General features: G+C 38.1%; 1 protein-coding gene and 3 pseudogenes across 1 annotated transcript; 3 read left to right on the forward strand and 1 right to left on the reverse strand.

Moving 5' to 3' along the window:
• The first annotated feature begins 297 nt into the window (after positions 1-297).
• LOC148720021 (uncharacterized) lies at positions 298-869 on the forward strand (annotated as a pseudogene).
• Positions 870-10,832: 9,963 nt separating this feature from the next.
• LOC148720022 (uncharacterized) lies at positions 10,833-11,548 on the reverse strand. Its single transcript, XM_088737553.1, has one exon. The coding sequence runs from the start codon at positions 11,546-11,548 to the stop codon at positions 10,850-10,852; it is 699 nt and encodes a 232-aa protein (XP_088593679.1). The 3' UTR covers positions 10,833-10,849.
• A 3,906-nt stretch (positions 11,549-15,454) lies between these two features.
• LOC148720023 (melanocortin receptor 5-like) lies at positions 15,455-17,691 on the forward strand (annotated as a pseudogene).
• A 1,026-nt stretch (positions 17,692-18,717) lies between these two features.
• LOC111336883 (uncharacterized) lies at positions 18,718-19,265 on the forward strand (annotated as a pseudogene).
• Positions 19,266-21,444: the final 2,179 nt, after the last annotated feature.

Below are 21,444 nucleotides of genomic sequence, written 5' to 3' on the forward strand. Positions count from 1 at the left end.
GAAATTATCTCCTTACACTTGAAGGCTCTTAAAAGGAAAACCTTAAACTATTTTGGAACTACCACAAGGCTCTCCTACACCACCGTTCCGTCTCGAATACTGAGATCACCTTAGACGGAAAAACGGCAAAGGTTTAGCCGAAAAGGCTGAGTTCTTCAAGTAATACATCAAAAACGAGTGCGAGTGTTTGAGCGTGGTTTCCAGACACCGAGAAACAGATGAAAGCAGGAGGCCGTAGGCCGAGTGCTTTTATTGTTTCGAGGTGTCTGGAGGCCCCGATCAAATACGAAGCACGAGGTTTTGATATGGCTTCTAAAACTATCAACACTTCTTTAGTAATTAGGTGGTAGTGTTTCAGTGCTCTAATTTCTCACGAGATTATGTATTTTAAAAATAATCAGAATGTGGGAAATTTGTTGTTGTTCATTGTAAGTCAATGAGGTAGTGAAGATGGCAGAGTCATTTGCAGCGAATACTGTAAGCCGTTTTTGTTCTCTAAAAACTGGGGAAGAAGAATCAAAGTTGATGCAAGGAAGCATTCCTATGGTCGACTGCCTGCAAAACAAAATTGGCGATTAAAATTTTTCACGAATGGCAGATAAATAGAAAAGTTAAAGTTCCTGTAGTTGATTCTGGTGGCGCTTTTAAAGATTATTGAGATTTATACAAAGTTCAGTCGTTGAGTAGATTTGGCAGATATATATGCGAACGCTTTAAACTACTGGCTTAGTAAATTAGTCCAGGAGGTTGCGAATAGTGAAGGGAAGCTGTATCCAGCAAGAACCCTCTATGGAATTATCTGTGGCATCCGAAGGCATTTAGAAGAAACTGTGGGAAGCAGTCTTAAATCTTTTCGAGAAAACAAGTGAGAAAAAAGTTTTTATGTATCATCTTTGTTAGGAGCAGAAACGAAGACAGAAAATAAGGAAGAGAAATTAAATTGTAACTGATACGAAAAAAAAAACCCCAGAAGGGTTTTCATTTTTGAACACTTCTGCGTTCACGAATTGTGATGTAAAAATTTTTGTCAACTAAAAAAAATAACTGACAATGTAGCTGATTAACTATAATGATAAATTAAACTGGATTATTGTTTTTGTAATTTGTTTTGTTTTGATTCATAAATCTTGATGTCCAATGAGAAGACAGATGAAAACCACGGGTGGTTTTGATACGTGATCCAAAACACGTGTGGTTTTCATCTATGTTTTCGTTGGGTATCAAAACTTATGCACGTGACGAATTTAGCCATTTTTTACTGGCTATCAAACTTATGAATTCTTAATGAGTTCCAGAACGCTTATTTCTGCTCTGTGTTTACCTTATCCAAGCAGAATCAAGGGCGTACTTTGCAATCCTATCTCATATGAATAAAGATGGAAATTTCCGGGATCACGCTATCCATCAACGAGGTAAGAGATTGCTTGTCTAATCTGGATCCATCAAAAGCCACTGGCCCCGATGGAATTTTTATGCCCATTCTTAAAGAGTGCAGCGAGCAGATCGAGCTAAGTCTTAATGCCCTTTTCAATTAATCTCTACATGTTACCTGTTGATCTCAATTAATCTCTACATGCTACCTGTCGGATTCAGAGAATGGATGAAGCATGTAGATAACTTTTCCCAACGACGCAGCATTTCTGCTAATGTTACATTGGATTGCTAATGTTACATTTCTGCTAATGTTACTAAATCACTAGAGGAGCTAAACGGCTACTTCGCCGATTTGTGCATCGATGACGCATTTTCGAAGCCTGTACCAGCTATTGTGGGTAAAAGCTTAGAAGCCCCTCAGATATCAGAAAGACACGTGTGGAATTGCTTACAACATCTGAAGAAAACTGCTATGGGACCAGATCTCATTCCCTTTTTTAGATTTGGAGGGATCACGCTGAGGTCATTACAAGTGTCATACATAAGATCTGGAATGCTTCCTTGGAAACTGTCAAGTGGCCCTCCTCGTGGAAAAGGGCTCACATGACCCCCTCCCCCTTGAAGGTTGACACCCTAAGGGCAAGCAGGATTTCAGAGGAATGAAGATTACGCCTGTAATTGCACGTGCGTTCGAGAAATCTGTGTATAACACCCATGCACGAGACATTGTGTCAATCATGAACTCCAGTCATCTAAGCTTGGGCAGTTGCCATTGAATCCCCTTATTGTGAACTGGTATTTAAGTTTTCTCGAGAAACGCCAACAGTGAGTATTTTATAACGGTTTTAAGGGACAGTGGCGTGAGGTTAATATGGGTACGACACAAGGTAGTGTCAGGGGGCCTTATCTTTTTAACGTGTTTATTAATGATTTGGAGTTAAATCTGGATGGTCGCCCAGCCTTGTTTAAATATGCTGGTGACTCTACAAGTATCGTCCCTTTTTGGGGAAACGGCCAGAGTCGCACTGATTTGGTGGATCAGTTTTTTAGCTGGTCCAGCTACAATCGCATGACATGCAATCCAACAAAATGCAAGGAGATTATATTCCGTAAGAAAGGTTTCAATCAGGACATCGTGCCAGTTAGGGATATACCGCAGTGTGCAGAGTTATCCATATTAGGTATTACTTTGCAACAAAATTGTAAATATAGTAGTCACGTTCGGGCGAAGGTAATTAAGGCGAACAAGTCATTATTTATATTAGGATCTTCACGCAAGGAAGGAACGTCCCAGGAGGAAGTAGATCACCTTTTTAATGCTATAGTTTTACCAAATATTTCTTATGCCCTGCCGGTTTATGATGCCTCAGACTCCGACCTTTCTATGATACAGAATTTTTTGGACCGGTGTTTGGAAAGGAAGTTTATGTCCAAGAATGTAGATATCAGGGATTTGCTAGAGAAGACGGACAAGGCACTCTACAAAAAAAGATCGATTGACCCCGAATGCCCGTTTTTCCAGTTTTTACCTAAGGTAAAGAACATGAGGTACAATCTTAGAAATACGTTAGTCTCTGTCCCTAGCTAGATCCACACTGAAAGGTTTAAGAACGTTTTTAGTAATAGGATAATTTTTAAATATGACTTGTAATAGTTTCCCTTGTGAGTTTATGTTGTAACTTAGGATATGTGATTTCATCTCAAGAAATAAAGATTATGATTTATGATTTTTTTGTTAGGCGATCTCCGTCAGAGCTGATCTTATTCTAGTTCATAAAGATGAAAATTACAGACCAATCTCGCTCCTTGTGAGAAAACGCTGAGTCTGTAACAGGCTTCATTCCCGCGTCTCGCAGTTAATTTACATTTTTACAACACGGATTCATGCGTTCCCGTTCGTGTTCTTCGCAACTTTTGTCCGTAATCCATTCAATTGGGGAGGCACTTGACAAAAACAAACAAGGGAATACGTTTTCATTTAAGCAGTCTGCGTTCAAATCATTTCCAATAGCATACAGCTGATTATCTTTTCACCTTGGATATTCAATTTTCAATTCAACGACAGGTTTCCGTAGTATCTCACCAATTATCAAGGATAATTTGCAAGAAAGACTTCTACGCTGAAAGAGATATTTCTATCGTTCATGGTGACCTGTAATAAAAATTTGGAATCTATGAAGGGAATAGATTGTCAAAGAATCACCTGTTACAATTAACAGGACTGAACGTTACTTCGGAACTTTCTTTGTGAATGTTATTAGAGACCCAAACCACGACGGCGACGGCAACGTGGACGCGGAAAAGAAAAGATCTAAACGGCAGAACAATAGCTCAGCACGTGCGTTTTAAGACTTAATACATTTTCAGCCGTACTTTGCAAAACAATGACGTGAAATCGCCAAAATTCGCGTCGACTGCGAACCGAAACTGCGACGGCAAAATATATATTTTCCATTTGAAACTCAACGCTACTTTTACACGTTATGTTGAGGTTGAGGTGTGGCGCCGTATGAGACGCCGGGTAAACACATGCAGCCATTTTCGAAATAAAAAGTTTAATTAAAAGTAGAAAGTCAATTTTTAATCGACGTCCTCCTTGGTGTCGCCGTCCTGACTACTTAGGGAAAATGAGGTTTACGCGAGTGATGGAATTAAGAAAGTAAGGTTTTCGTGATCGTTGCCTGGCAGGTGCTCTCACGACAAAAGTATCTCTCATTATGCGCAGTTACAAATAAACTAAAGGAATAACGAAGCAACTGAAATTTTATCAGCGAAATGATAGAGGATATTTCATAGCATAAATATATTTTCTCTTCTCTCAAGACGTGCAGTTTTCCTGGTTCAAATTTCACTTACCATCTCCTTAACATTGTTTCTCTTTTGATGTTCGAGCGCTTGCTTGAAATTAATTTGCGAAAGGTGCAAAAAAAGGAAAAAAAATACGAACAAAGTAGCAAACATGTCATATGTTAATACATCTCTACTTTTTTGGAACAGTTTGCTTCGGAAGATAGATTTTTTTCTCATCAAATAGTAAGACTATGGAGTATTAGTGTCACAAAGTTCTATGTATGTCCTATGATAAAACTTCCTGGTTTTTTTCTTTCTAATTTCTAAGATGCTAAGACAAATAGTTGAGAAGCTTTATCAGCATAGAATGTGGTTGTACTCTTTCGTAAAAAGACAAAAAAGGATGAAAAGATAGCGCAATTTAAAGCTTAGAACTACTAATCTGTCATGACTTATGGTTTCGCCGTTTTTTCTAATTACTTTTTATCACTTAAGAGCGATCTTCTCGACCTTCATTCGAAAGAATTATTTCTTATAAATTGGTGGATCTTTATATGCGAATTAAGGTCGAAGAGAGGGGCCTCCTCTGATAACACTGGTGTGAAAAATACTTTAGGGGAAATTTCCATATCTTGTTTATGAACTGACTGAATACATCTTGTATCTTGTTGCAAGAGAGAATGCCATTAGCTATATCATTGCAGTCGCAGCGCTCTCGATAAAATTTGTGATATTTACACCTTCGATCGCTGTCCAACGAGTGGTCTGGCCAAAAAAAAAATCAATTTGGCTTGTGCCTACACTCACAAAAAAAAAGAGAATTGGGGAAGAACTAAACCATTTTTGAAATAGGTGGCTAGTTCCTTTCCATGGGAAAAAAAGAAAAGAGAAGTCTTTTTTCGAAGGGATGTCGAGAGGATCGCTCTATGCGAGAGCGGCATTTAACAACTATTCACTGAAGTGGAGGCGGCAATGTCGCTAGCCACCGATGGTAACACTGCAGAGTGAATAGTTGCTTTAGCATCTACTAAAACAACAAGATGATAAAGCACAAAAAGATGATTTCAACAAATTTATTCCTGCGAAGATTACAAAATTAGGGACTTTAAGCAATCCACGACGGCGACGGAAACGAGAACGTGGAAAAACAATAGATCTAATCGGCAGAACAATAGCCCAGCTCGTGCGTTTTAAAACTTTGTACATATCTTAGCCGTCTTATTGCAAAACAACAATGTGAAATCACCAAATTTGCGTCGTGTGCGAAGCGAAACAGTGGCGGCAAAATATTTTAATCTACGTTTGGAGCTTAACGCTACTTTTATGCGTTATGTTGAGTTTCATGTCTGGCGCCCTCTTAGACGGTAAACACAGGCAGCCATTTTCGAAATTCTGACTTAAAGTAGAAACTCATTTTTTAATCGACGTCTTCCGTGGCGTTGCTGTCCTGACTGCTTAAAGTCGCTATTGTGTGGCGGAAATCCCGCGCGAAAATGCTCGGAGGTGAGTAGCAAAGGATATTCGAAGTTTGATTAGCAAAGTAGAGCGCGCCTATATCGCCATTCACTATTTTAGAATATATTTAGTCAAATCTACCCTGTAGTGGAACAATCTAGGGAGTTTTAAGGAATATAATTCGCTGGTATCAGGGAGAAATTAATTCTTCCCACAGATGATAGTAAATGCAAAACATAGGCATACAATAAGCGTGGCCGTACGCGTGGCCAGACTTTTAGTCCAATTGTTAGGGCTGAGATACAGACTAATTGTGATTTTAAAGAGGGCATAGATCATCGTAGTTGTATCTTGGGTTCTATCCAGTATCGCTGCTTTATGCTACAATTTAGAGTACGTGTAACTTTTTGGTGTGGGTATATAGTAGACCACCCTGCTTAGTTATTTCTATCGCCTCGCATACAAAGATTTTCCGCGCTCTCAGTCGTCATCACACTCAAGTACAACTGATGTTCAACAACAACCGAGCCAAACAAATTCTCTGAACACGGCGCGATACAAGAAAGGCGGTGTACAGTGCACTGTGGGTAGGTATTGTGCTCATCTACACTAAAAAACCTTCAGCGTTCCAAATTACTAGCAGAGGAAGTGCTTCTTTTTTTAAATTTTTTTTAACTCGACGTTAGACTCGTTTCTTTACTGATGGAAGATCAGTGAAATAACACAAGTTGTGAAACAGTCAGAGAAGCACTTTTCTGTGCATGAGGTTTGAAATGATTTTATGTGATTGCACGAGAAGCAGTCGTACTTTAAAAAGGCTGAAGTACTTAATTGAATCACACTGCTAACAACTGAAGAAAAGTTAGAAACAACTGTTTTTAGGAACTTTATCAGAGAAACAACATCTGAACAACAGTGATAGGTAATAAGCATTTTGAGGTGAAAAACACCCTCTTTCCTTCATTATCAAAGATAGTTTGCTGAAAAAAGCATTTTTCCCGGGAAAACAATATTTCTATCGTACACGATGTTTTAAAATAAAAGTTTTACATCGATGGAGGGGCCTTTTAGAGTACATAGATGGAAGGATATGTCGAAGCATTGCCTCTTACAAAGAAATTGTTGAGGAGTTACATTTAATGAAGGGGAATTTCACGAACTCCCGCAACGTGAGAAATTCAAACATCTCTTGTGACAAAATAGACATTCCGTATTAACATTTTTAATGAGCGAACGTTACTGAGGGAGTTTCTGCGTAAATTTTATGAAGAAAATGAAGTTTGGGTGATCGTGGCCAGGCAGGTGCGGTGTAGAAAAAACAAATATCTCGTCACATACAGTTACAAATAATCATGAGAAAAAAAACGAAAGAAATGTTTATTAAGTAACGAAGGAATGGGAATATGATTATTCTGATGAAAGTAAATTTTAGGTGATCAAGGATAGGAAAGGGCTCTCTAGACTAAATGTTTCCATTGCAATCACATTTGACCTAAAGAAAAAAAAAAAAGCCAATGAAGAATAATGGCGATAACAAATCTAACCGGTTGTAAAGGTAGAGGACAGACATTATTTTGTAGATCTTCAGTGCTCCCTTTCTTTGGAAGACGGAAAATAGCAGTAGGCTTAGTTCACTTTAACTCAACGTTAAATCCGTTTCTTAACTGCTGGAAGATTAGTGAAATCCTATATGCTATTGGAAAAGTCTGTAAACCTCTCGCTTGCGCCTCGTGGTTCACAACCTTTTATCGTGTTCTTCCAACATCCCACGTGGCTTATCAGCGGTAAACCGATAGAAAGTGCGGTTTACTCATCAATTGAACTCACATATTTACTCCTCTTAGCGATATAAATGCACTGGATAAAAGTTTAAAGAGTAATTTAGAAGAGCTTTTAGAGGTATTTTGCATTACGATAAAACGATTTCCCCTCTTTTCCCCTGCTGATTAAAAGAAAGCGCTTAGCGTTGATGCCATATTGCCGCACGAGCTGGTAAAATAGTTCAAGAGAGTTGTTCGAGGTATTTTTGTTAGTTAAAAAGAAATCAAAATTTTTTGTTTTCTAAAGGAAAGCGCCTAGTGTTGACGCCATATTGCCAAGCAAGCTGGTTCAGTTTTAGTCTCAAATTTCTTTGGCTTTTTGTCCAATATGTCTACAAATATATAGTAAAGATGGATAGAGATCCTTTCATCTGTATTAAAATAGTGCATTGAAAATGAAAAAGGGTAAAAATGGTAAAAACTGTGTATGTATGTATGTATGTATGTAAATCTTTATTTAAACACGGAAAATCATCAGTTACATAATAAAAACTAAGATTAATCAACTGCTTTACATGATTGCCGTGTAAAAAATGGTTAATGGATGAAGCATTCTTTAAGTTTTTGGGCAATTTATTCCATAACATGGCCCCGCTGTAAGAGAAGCTTCGTTTCATATAATTGGTGTTTGGTTTGGACACGGCCAGCCTTCCCTCAGAGTTTCTTGTATCGTACACAGAGTGATGCTGAGAGAAAAGACTTTGCAGATATTCGGGAGCAAGGTTGTTTATAATTTTATACATCATTATGGCTTTTTGTTTCTCTCGTCGAAGAGATAGCCTCTCCCAATGGAGGGTGGAGAGAAGGTGGTTTAAGCTCGTATCAAAGGGTAATTTAGTAATAATTCTGGCTGCTCGATTCTGTAATTTTTGGAGCTTATCGCTCAAGTAGCCACTTAAACAGTCCCAGACGGGGCTGCAGTAATCAAAATGGGGCATAATCAAAGCGTTATAAATTTGGATTGCAGTTTCTTTGGATATAAAGGGCCGTACACGCTTTAGGACGCCTATAGCTGATGAGACTTTCTTGCAAATCTCTTCAATGTGGCTACCCCAAGAGAGTTGAGCATCTATAGTAAGACCTAAAGATTTGGTCTTGTCGACTCTCTTGATAATTTGGTCATCAATTCTGATTTCAAAGTCGTTACATTGGGCAGATAGTCTTTGTCTTGAACCAATAATCATTAACTCTGTTTTAGCAACATTTAGACTGAGCTTGTTAGCTTTCAGCCAACGGCTAAGGTTATTCAATTCAGGGGTTAGAGCTAGCTCAAGCTCTGTTAGTGTCTTAGCAGATATCGTAAGATTGGTGTCATCGGCAAACATTCTTGGTGCGGCGCCCCGCAGGGAGTTGGGAAGATCATTAATGTATATTAAAAATAGCAAAGGACCCAATATGCTACCTTGCGGCACGCCGCAACTGATGGTACGGGCAGATGATAGTTTGCCACCGACACTACATCTCTGAGTTCGGCCACTCAAGTACGACGAGAACCACTTAATAGCTGCCAGATCGACACCCAAGTATGACATCTTGCGCAAGATTATTTCATGATCAATAGTGTCGAATGCCTTAGTAAGGTCAATAAAGACAACGCCGTTTAAGAGACCATTGTCGATATTTACCGACCAAGAATTTGTTGCCTCAAGCAAAGCCGTAAGCGTACTATGTAGAGAACGGAACCCTGATTGGCAGCCCAATAACAATTTGGTATCATCTAGATAACGAAAAAGTTGATTATAAACAATTCTTTCAAAAACTTTGGAAATTATAGGGATTACAGATATTGGTCTATAGTTGTTAGGATCCGATTTAATACCCTTTTTGAAAAGAGGAGTCACTTTGGCCGTTTTCCAGTCATTTGGATATATCCCCGTGAGGATAGACTTAGAGAAGATTGAGGTGAGAGAGGGTGCGATGATATAAGCAGCCATTTTCAATGATTTACTCGGAATCATATCAAGACCAGTGGCTTTCTTTTCGTCAATTTTTGACAAAATGTTAGACACAATATCAACGCTCGGAATTTGTAAAGAAAACGAATGAGTAGAGTATTCTAAATAAGACTCGGGATCAATATCAACGACAGGAATATCTTGTGCTAATACTTGCGCAACGTTTGTAAAGTGATCATTAATAGTTTCCGAAATATCTATAGGATTACTTACTATTTTTTCATTTACCTTAATCTCCAGAATATTCGTCGACTTACTACTGTTACGTGAAGTTAGCTCGTTGATCACGCGCCACGTTTTGCGCAAATTACCTTTATTGGCTTCCAGGTTTTTGGAAACGTAGAGTTTCTTTGCAAGTTTAATTGCGTTGTTTGCCTGGTTTCTTGCACGCCTAAATTGATCCCATAAAGCAGGGTTATTGGAGGAAATTGCCTTCTTTTTAAGGAAATCTCGTTTTCGGATTTTAATCAGCAACTCTTTAGTAATCCACGGAGATCGCTTTTTTCGAATTCTTTTCGATTTGCGTGGTGCATGTTTATCGACGCAGCAAAGGAACATTTCTTTCCATACACGCCACATTTCATTTGGATCAGAAAACAAATCGACATCGTCCCAAGGTAGTTGATTGAGTTCAATTAAGAAATTTTCTTTGTTAAAGTGTTTAAATTGTCGTGTTTCAATCACGCGTGGGCCAATACGGCAGTAGTGAGTCTTACGTGACAAAAAAACAAGAGAATGATCACTTATGCCAAGGTGAATAACACCAGAATTTGTAACCTTCTCTAGGGAGTTTGTTATGCATAAATCGGTTAAAGTTTTTGAGGTCAGAGTGATACGTGTTGGTTCAGTGATTAATTGACTGAGACCATAAGTATCGAAAATGTTTCTCAGATAGGAAGAATTAACTGTAACTGCTTCAGGCAACAAATTGCAGTTGATATCACCGAGTAAATATAATTTCTTATTTTCCGCGTCAATTTTTGCAATGATATTCTCAAATTCGCTAAATAGATTAGGTGAAGAACTTGGGGGTCGATACCAAGTACCCACCAGAAATGGTATACTTCGTGGCTTTCTAATTTCAATAAATAGACACTCTAAATTATCGCTATTTAAATCATTACGTATTCGATAGTTTAGGTTAGTACGTATGTATGTACATATTCCACCTCCATTCCTTCCGTTAATTTTACGATCTTTTCTGACTATTTCAAAGCCAGGTATATAAACTTCGTTATCACGTACTGTAGGGTCTAATTTTGACTCGTTGATATGTAAAATGTCAATTTTTGAAGTGGACATAAAAACTCTAAGTTCATCAATATGAGACAATAAGCTATTGATGTTAAGGGACGCAATGACCAAACCTCGACCAAAGATTGTTGGATAGTTGGACTTACCGCAGTCGGTACCTTTATGGACATCAGCCGATTCGGATTCCCAGACGGCAATATCCTAGTCTACACGTAAATGGCTAATAAAATTTTGAGCTAGGCGTGTGGTGCCTTTCTTGTTTAAATGAAGACCACTTCGATTTAAGTGGCTAGTTTTTGAAATGTTTGAGTGGTCAACAAAGCCCCAGTTCTTTTCGTTGCAACATTCCTTAAGAATTTTGTTCACATCAGGTACTTTGCAGGCAAGGGCTTCGTCATCTGATCTATCGATGAGACCGGATATAGATATTGTGGCCGAAGATTCGGAGTTGACTGCTTCGGCTAGGTCAATCAGTTCGACAGCACATTCACGAGGAGTATTGGAGGATCGTAAACTGTTGGTTCCAACATGGATAATTATCTCGTCTGGGTTTCTGCGCAGTAGTGGTTTGATGTGATCTTTCATGTCTTGTGTTGTGCATCCCGGAAAGGTGGCTATCTTAACTTGCGAGTTCTTGGACATTTTATGGCCTTGTAGATATTTAAGAGTAGAATCCCCCACTATAACAACCTTCTTCCGACGGTTGGACGGTGGATGGTCATGTTGATTCGACGAATTGAATAATTCGGTGTTTCGCACTCGGATTTCCGAGGACGAAGGAGATGTAATGTGTCCGGTGACAACGCTATTGCCATTTTGATCGCTTCTGTTTCTCTCGGTTCGATCTTCGTCTCGAAGAGCTTTAAATCTGTTACGGGTTTGAGTTATGTTGCTGGGCATTCTTTTTTCATTATGTTTTGCATTTGTACTTCTCGGCGGCGGCTTTTCAACTGACCAATCGCTTGATTGTGGTTGATTGTTTTCCACTTCATTCTTTTCTCGCGTGATAATTGTTATTGCCAACTTTAAAGAAGCATTTTCTTGCCCTAATGACAGGACTCGGCTTTCAAGTAACGAACACTTTTCTTCCAAATCATTAATTGCATTGTCTTTTTTAGATATAGTGGATAATAGCTTTTCACTATTAGCTTTTTGTATTAGGATGTTGCGTCAAAAGGAACTTTATCAATCGAACCAGATAATGAAAACAACAATATTCCAATTACCTACAGCTTACTTCTTAACTGAACATTTTCTTATCTCGTTAACCAAATGGATAAAGGGTTTTGAAGAGCGAATGTTTGAATTCACCGAGTGAAAATCGAAAAATGTAGCACATGAGCAAATAATTGAAAACCTTCATATTTTGCCCAGAGATACCTTATAGTGAACTTAGAAACGTGGTAAGGTTTTCTTTCCCAGACTTGTTTCTTTATCCGAGAAAATTTACGAAAACTGAAACGAGAGTCGGTAGCCGTAAAACGGCGGAAATCAGTGCCCCGAGTGGAGGCAAACGAACTTTGCTCATGAAAAGCGCAAAAGAAAGCAAGCTCGTATCAATTTGACAAATTTGCAAAGGAGGGATTGAGGTATGGCTTAAGTCTAAAAGTGTAGTAGTCAAAGGAGAGGCTTCTGATTGGTTAACCGTAACCTCTGGTGTCCCACAGGGTTAGTTGTTGGGACCATTATTCTTCATAATATACATCAATGATTTACCAGGGGTAATTAGTAAGAACAGCTCAATTGCATTATACGCTGATAACAGCAAAATGTATATTAATACTCAAGATCTTTCCTCTTTTCTAAGTGACATTGATAAAATATCAGATTGGTGTAAGATGAAGATGATTAATACTAAGAAAATGTAAGATCATATAAAATGTAAGAAATGTAAGATCACGCGAATAACCAGGAAAAAGGCACCCTTAGTTGGGAAGCATAACATTGAGGGTCAACCTTTGGAATATGTTGATGCTTATAAAGAGTTAGGATTGTTTACTGCTAGTGATCTCTCATGGAACCAGCATATAGATAGAATGACTGCTAAGGCCAATAGGGATTTAGGGTTGGTAAAAAGGACTTGTAGGGACTTAAATGATGTTGAAAGCATGAGAACACTTTATTGTAGTCTTGTGAGACCTCTATTGGGATATTCATGTGAAACTTGGAACACTTATACTGAACGTAACATTGACAAATTGGAGGCTGTTTAGCGAAGAGCTACCAGATGGATCACTGGGTCTGATGATGATTATGGTTCTAGACTATCTGAATTGAAATTATTGCTATTATCCGATAGGCGGTTCATTAGGGATGTTACGTTTTCTTCCCAACGTAATTAATGGCCATTTTGACATAGACATTTCCAAGAATGATTAGAGCATCTATTTTTATATTTCTATATAGTTTTGCTATACATTAATTAGAGGGGGCACCCTTGTATGGTGCGTCAGCGCTTTTGGTTGTCCCCTTCTCTCCAATTTTTCCTTTTATGGTTTTTATTAACCTTAATTGTAATTCATATTATTTTTTGTGTATTCTAGTGGAGTGAATCTGTAATAAATGAATCTGTAATAAAAAAAGTCTAAAACAGGACCATTTCATTTCATTTTGAGCTCAGGGAACGCTTTTAAAAATCACCAATAGTTCAAAATCCAAATATCGCATTTCGTAGCAAATTTTTAATTATCATTTCCCTCATGCGGTATAACTCAGAATAGGTTTAGGTTAAGGTAATGACAAGTGGAAATAGTGTCGTTTTCGGGGATATAAAAATTAGTTGGGGCTTTTCATTTCCGCGCGGAAAAACTAGTCTGAACTTCGTGAAAATCGCAACATCGTCATGAACAGCCTCCCAGTTAGCTCAATGGATAGAGGTGCTGTGAAGACAAAAATAAATCTCAATACATACAGTTACAAATAATCATGCGAAAAAACGAAACAAATGTTTATTGAGTAACGAATTGAGCAACGAGGGGATGGGGAATATGATTAATCTGATGAAAGTAAATTTTGGGTGATCAATGATAGGAAAGGGCTCTTAAGACTAAACGTTTCCATTGTAATCACATTTCACCTGAGGGAAAAAAAAACAGTGAAGACTAATGGCGAAAACAAATCTAACCGGTGGTAAAGGTAGAGCATAAACTTTATTTGTAGATCTCCATTGCCCCCCTTCTTTGGAAGATGGGAAATAGCAGTAGGCTAAGTTCACTTTAACCCAAAGTTAAATCGGTTCTTTACCGCTGGAAGGTTAGTGGAGTCCGATATGTTATTGGAAAAATTTGTAAACCCCTCGCCTGCGCCTCGTGGTTCACAAACTTTTCTCGGCTTCTCCCAACATCCTTCGTGGCTTATCAGCGGTAAACCGATGGAAAGTGCGGTTCACTCATCAATTGCACTCTCATCTTTACTCCTCCTCGCACTATGAATGCGCTGGATAAAATTTCAAAGAGTAATTTAGAAGAGGTTTTAGAGGTACTCTGCATTCGATAAGACAATTTCCACTCTTTTCTCCGGCTAATTAAAAGAAAGCGCTTGGCGTGGACACACGTGCTGGAAAAATAGTACAAGAGAATTGTTCGAGGTATTTGTGTTGTACAAAAAAAAAAATCAAAACTTGTTTGCTTTCTAAAGGAAAGCGTTTGGTTCTGACGCCATATTGCCAAGCAAGCTGATTTAGTTTTGGTCTCGAATTTCTTTGGTTATTTGTCCAACAGTCTATGAATATATATGTAAGATGGATACAGATCCATGCATCTGTTTAAAAAAATAGTGGATTGAAAATGAAAAAAGGGTAAAATAATAAAAAGTGACATCTAACGAAAAGGAAAAAATAGTTTGGTACAAGATAAAAGCCTGGTCTCAAAATGAGGCCGGGTGCTAAGGTCTAGCCGTTGCAAGAAAATTAATTCTCAGCCTCCTTAATTTTCGTAACGCCCCCAAACTGCATGTTTCCTCCAAAATGCGCCTGTCACGCACTCTTAGTCAAAAACTTCTGGGTTGCTGGCGTTATTCCGCGGCTCAGTGCCTTGTATAATTGTACAGCATTCAGCCCCGTAGGCAGGATGAAGCGAACCCTGTGTTCTGATTGGCTACCCGAGCTGGCAAGATGAGCCCATCTCGCCCGCTGTGGATTGCCCGCTTTAATCCAACGCAAGAGATAAGCGTGTGGAGCGGAGTTAAAAATTTCGTAACATCTGGACAACGTCTAAAACGCAAAAAGTGGTAGAGGACAGTCAAAACAAAGCTAAAGTTAAACGAGCCTTTTAAGTACTAAGATTTCATTTTACTAATCCAGATATAAAAAGCTAATTGCGACCCACATGTGATTGACTAGTATTTAAGCTGCAGTCGCCACTCGGAATAAGCAAAGAGAATTTGATAGAACAATTAAAGAGGTAGTAAGAACTCCTTTACAAGAATTTAAAAAAACAAACGCTGCATTTTTTAAGCGATGACATCACTCGATTCGCGTGTCGTACATCTATTTTGATTCCCCCCCACCCGATAAATTAATGATTTAAGGGAATTTAACGTTGAGTTGATAACCTTTTGTTTATTTTCAACTTCCTGAGGCTGATTATGATTATTGTCTAAGCTTCACACAAATAATATGGACAATTTATTAGCACCCTATCAACTGAAGTTTATCCTGGTAAAGAGGGAATTTTTTTTTATCGAGCGCACTGTTAAAAGAAAAATTTAAATTTTCTCTACATTTGCCTCTTATTTCTATTTCATACGTTAGGCGCCTGACAAGTTCACAACAGACAATTTTCTCACGCCCTGGTAAATGAGGAAAAGATGACGAGGAAGTCTTTTGAGATAAATGTCAAGGAAGTCCAGTTTCAGCAATCGTGGCTGGGGGTATGCCGTTTATACAAAATATTCCTCGTTGTAATCACAGATAACCTGCAAGAAAAAGGAGTCCATTACAGAATAACGTCGACGACAAATTTCACAAGAGGTGTAACACTGACGAAAACATTATTACTAACATGCTTCCCCTCAAGCCCTTTGGTGGGTGGGCCTCCACCAAATATAGTCTCTTACGCAGCAGTTAATCTTTTCCTCTCCATTACAGCGTTTCTCGGAAATTCTCTCACTCTTGTCGCCCTTCACAAGGAATCTTCCCTTCATCGACCGTCCAAACTCTTGTATCGATGTCTGGCAACAACTGATCTGTTGGTAGGTCTTGTTTCCCAGCCTCTCCATACTACTTTATTGATATCCTTGGTTCACGAACACTGGGGTGTTTGTCGATACCTAGGCTATGCAAACCACACAAGCTTTGCCTTATGTGCGGTGTCTCTATTGACGATGACAGCCCTAAGCGTGGACAGACTTCTTGCACTGCTGTTGGGGCTGAGATACAGACAAATCGTAACGTTGAAACGCACCTATATCATTGTAGCTACCATTTGGGCTTTTTCTCTCTTCGGGGTCTTAACTTCTTAACCCTCAAAATTGATTATCGCATAGTGTACTTGTGCATTGGCATAGTTATACCACTTTGCCTGATTATTTCACTGGCCTCGTATACAAAGATTTTTTGCACTCTCAGGTATCATCATACTCAAGTACACGATCTCGTTCAATATCCTCCAAGCCAACCAAATGCACTGAACATGGCGCGATACAGAAAGGCGGTGCACAGTGCACTGTGGGTGCAGTTAGCATTAATTGTTTGTTATGCGCCATCCTCTATTGTATCGTTATTGGCAATCGGTCATAATGGAATATCTTCGTCACACTTGTTCGTCATAAAGGAGATAACAACTGTCTTAGTCTACTTTAATTCAACGTTAAATCCGTTTCTTTACTGCTGGAAGATTAGTGAAGTAAGACAAGCAGTAAAGCAGACAATGAGACAAGCGCTTTGCTGTCCATTGAGTTAGATCGCTCGTAGCTACACTCGAATGAATATTTTTAAAGCTGAGTCATACAGTCACGATTATTACCTGCCATGGAGAAAGCTTTTCCGATATTTTATTGGATAGAAAGAAACAAGAAACGTATATTCTCTTCTTCATCACAGCGTTTCTTGGAAATTCTTTCATTCTTGTTGTCCTTCACAGGGAATCTTCCCATCATCGAAACTCTTGTATCGTTGCCTGGCAACAACTGATCTGTTAGGTGGTCTTGTTATACAGCCTCTCAATCCTGCTTTTGTGATATCCTTGGTTCACGAACATTGGGTTATTTGTCAATACGTAAATACCGCGTCCTACATATCAAGCATAGCATTATGTGGGGTTTCTTTGCTGACAATAGCGGCCATTAGCGAGGACAGATTTCTCGCCCTATTCTTAGTGCTAAAAAAACGGACAAATTTTAACTTTAACGAACACCTATATCATTGTAGCTACCTTTTGGGTTTTTTGTCTTGTCAAGGCTTCTTTAAACACCATAATTGATCATCATATAACGTATTTGTGGAACTGGATAGTTAAACCACTTTGCCTGATTGTTTCACTGGCCTCGTACACAAAGATTTGTCGCACTCTAAAGTATCATCAGACTCAAGTAAACGATCAGGTTGAACAACCGCCGAGGCAACCAAATGGACTAAACATGGTGCGCTACAGAAAGGCAGAGCACAGTACACTGTGAATGCAGTTAGCGTTAGTTTGTTATGCGCAATTTTTTTATAGTGGCAATTGTGATCGCTCTTGAAAAAACATATTCATCGCGCTTAAGTATCCAAAGAAGAATAACAATTGTCTTAGCTCACTTTAACTCGACGTTAAATCCGTTTCTTAATTGCTGGAAGGTTAGTAAAGTAAGACAAGCAGCAAAGCTGACAATCAGATAAGCACTTTGCTTTATGATGGAGTTAGATCCCTCGTTTGCTTCACTCGAATGAATATTTTCAAAGCTGAATGATACGGTCACGATTATCACCAGCCATAGAGAACGCTTCTCAGATATGTTAATGGATAGGAAGAAAGAACAAACTTAAATAGGATCTTTGTATATAGTCTAGAACACTAGAGATATAAACAATGATGTGAACAATGTATAAATGAGCGTATAGAATAAAACGGACCATTACCAGTTCTTACAGTGAGAGTCCTTTTCAGTGGATCTTTCCATATTCCGAAATTGAAAATAACAACTTATCTTTTTCACTCAGCTACAAATGAATTTCTACCTGAGATGGAGTAGTTTCAAATAAATTGTAAAATAGCAATAATCTCACAGATGTCTGCGTGTCTGAGTCTTGATGTTAATTTTTTATGACATGATACTTCACCGATAAGACAAACAAGTTGTGTTGCACCGCAGACTCCCCCATCTAATCTAAGGCTTTATTTTGAGAAGACAGAGCCAGATTACAAAGTCTCACTTAAATTGCTTTTATTAACTTTACTTCCTAATTGCAATGAACTCTTAATAAAAATGGAATTGGCGTATGTGTTACTAAAAAAACACTTTATGGGCGCATTTTTACGGAGTTAAGGCATATGAAAAAGTCTTATGGTAAATTTTGCTAATGAAATTAGAATCATATAACCTTTCAGCGAATTTTGATAAATCGCAAATATATATCCATTGATTTCCGACCGCAGTTGATGAATTCTTTGTTCACTAGATTATAAGGATGTCGCGTCAAAAGGAACTTTGTCAATCGCACCAGATAATGAAAACAACAATATTCTTAACTGAACATTTTCTTGTCTTGTTAACCAAATGGATAAAGGATTTTGAGAGAGAATGCTTGAATTGACCGAGTGGGATGGGTGGGTTGGGTTTAGGTGGATGACCCTAGTAGGGGACTATGGGTCCTATTGTTTTTCCACCTGTACAATGTACAAATCTCTAGAAACTACGTTACGACATAATCTAATTAGGCACCCCGTGGTTAAATCCAAAATTCCAAGCACAATTTAGAAGTTAGCGCATACTGAAGCGAATACTGAGATCACCTTAGACGGAAAAACGGCAAAAGTTTAGCCGAAAAGGCTGAGCACGAAGCACGAGTTTTTGATATGGCTTCTATAACTATCAACACTTCTTTAGTAATTAGGTGGTATTGTTACAGTGCTCTAATTTCCCACGAGATTATGTATTTTAAAAATAATAAGAATGTGGGAAGTTTGTTGTTGTTCATTGTAAGTCAATGAGGTAGTGAAGATGGTAGAGTCTTTTGCAGCGAATACTGTAGGCCGTTTTCGTTCTCCAAAAACTGGGGAAGAAGAATCAAAGTTGATGCAAGGAAGCATTCCTATGGTCCACTGCCTACAAAACAAAATTGGCGATTAAAATTTTTCACGAATGGCAGATAAATAGAAAAGTTAAAGTGCCTGTACTTGATTCTGGTGGCGCTGTTAAAGATTATGGAGATTTGTACAAAGTTCAATCGTTGAGTACAGATTTGGCAGATATGGATGCCAACGCTTTAAACTACTGGCTTGGTAAATTAGTCCAGGGGGTTGCGAATAGTGAAGGGAAGCTGTATCCAGCAAGAACCCTATATGGAACTATCTATGTTATCCGAAGGCATGTAGAAGAAACTGTGGGAAGCAAAGTTTTAAATCCTTTCGAGAAAACAAGTGAGAAAAAGTTTTTATGTATCAACTTTGTTAGGAGCAGAAACGAAGACAGAAAATAAGGAAGAGATATTAAAGTGTAACGGATACGAAAAAAGAAAACCTCAGAAGGGTTTTCATTTTTTAACGCTTCTGCGGTCACGAATTGTGATGTAAAAATTTTTGTCAACAAAAAAAAAAAACTGACAATGTAGCTGATTAACTATAATGATAAATTAAACTGGAGTATTGTTTTTGTGTAATTTGTTTTGTTTTGATTCATAAATCTTGATGTCTAATGAGAAGACAGATGAAAACCACGCGTGGTTTTGATACGTGATCCAAATCACCTTTTTAATGCTATAGTCTTACCAAATTTTTCTTATGCCCTGCCGCTTTACAGTGCCTCAGACTCCGACCTTTCTATGATACAGAATTTTTTGGACCGGTGTTTGAAAAGAAAGTTTATGTCCAAGAATGTAGATATCAGGGATTTGCTAGAGAAGGCGGACAAGGCACTCTAGAAAAAAAGATCGAATGACCCCGAATGCCCGTTTTTCCAATTTTTACCTAAGGTAAAGAACATGAGGTACAATCTTAGAAATACGTTAGTCTCTTTCCCTAGCTAGAATCCACACTGAAAGGTTTAAGAACGTTTTTAGTAATAGGATAATTTTTAAATATGACATGTAATAGTTTCCTTTGTGAGTTTATGTTGTAACTTAGGATATGTGATTTTATCTTAAGAAATAAAGACTATGACTTATGATTTATTGTTAGGCGATCTCCGTCAGAGCTGATGTTATTCTAGTTCATAAAGCTGTATATTAAAGACCAATCTCGCTCCTTGTGAGAAAACGCTGCGTCTGTAACAGGCTTCACTCCTGCGTCTCGCAGTTAATTTACATTTTTACAATACGGATTCATGTGTTCCGTTGGTGTTCTTCGCAACTTTTGCTCCGTAATCCATTCAATTAGGGAGGCACTTGAAAAAAACAAACAAGGGAATAAGTTTTCATTTAAGCAGTCTGCGTTCAAATCATTTCCAATTGCATGCAGCTGATTAACTTTTCACCTTGGATATTTAATTTTCATTTCAACGACAGTTTTCCCTAGTATCTCACTAATTATCAAGGTTAATTTGCAAGAAAGACTTTCCCCGCTGAAAGAAATATTTCTGTCGTTCATGGCGCCTGTAATAAAAATTTGGAATCTATGAAGGGAATGTATTAATTGTCAAAGAATTACCCGTTACAATTAACAGGAGTGATCGTTACTTCAGAAGTTTCTGTGTGAATGTTATTAGGGAGCCAAACCACGACGGCGACGGCAACGATGACGAAACTAAACCGAAACTGCGACGGCAAATTATTTCATTTCCGTTTGAAAATCAACGATACTTTTACACGTTATGTCGAGGTTGAGGTTTAGCGCCTTATGAGACGGCGAAAGTCAATTTTTAATCGACGTCTTCCTCGGTGTCGCCGTCCTGACTGCTTAAAGTGAGGTTTACGCGAGTGATGTTATTAAGAAAGTGACCTTTACGTGATCGTTGCCTGGCAGGCGCTCTCACGACAAAAATATCTCTCATCAGTTACAAATAAACTAAAGGAATAACGAAGCAGCTGAATGTTTTATCAGCGAAATGGTGGAGGATATTTCCTAGTATAAATATTTTCTCTTCTCTCAAGAAGTGCAGTTTTCTGGTTCAAATTTCATTTACCATCTTCTTGTCAGATAACGGTAAGTAACATTGTTTCTCTTTTGATGCTAGAGCGCCTGCTTGAAAGTAATTTGTGAAAGTCGCAAAAAAGAGAAAATACGAACAAAGCAGCAAACACGTCGTATGTTAATACATTTCTACTTTTTTTGGAACAGTTTGCTTCGGAAGATAGAGTTTTTTTCTCATCAAATAGTAAGACTATGGTATTAGTGTCACACATTTCTATGTATGTGCTATGATAAAACTTCTTGGTTTTTTCCTTTCTAATATATAAGATGAAATAAACAGTTTTTTTCCCATCTGGAAGCTTGATTTTTCTAATATATAGGATGCTAAGAAAAATAGTCGGGAAGCTTTATCAGCTTAGAGGGTGGTTGTACTCTTTCTTAAAGACAAAAAAAGATGAAAAGATCGCGCCATTTAAGGCTTAAAACTACTAATCTGTCATCACTTATGGTTTCGCCGTTTTCTAATTTTTTTTTATTACTTAAGAGCGATCTTCTCGACCTTCATTCGAAAAAATTCTATCTTATAAATTA

The sequence above is a fragment of the Stylophora pistillata genome, chromosome 11 (assembly GCF_964205215.1).
Source record: "Stylophora pistillata chromosome 11, jaStyPist1.2, whole genome shotgun sequence".
Taxonomy (NCBI): domain Eukaryota; kingdom Metazoa; phylum Cnidaria; class Anthozoa; order Scleractinia; family Pocilloporidae; genus Stylophora; species Stylophora pistillata.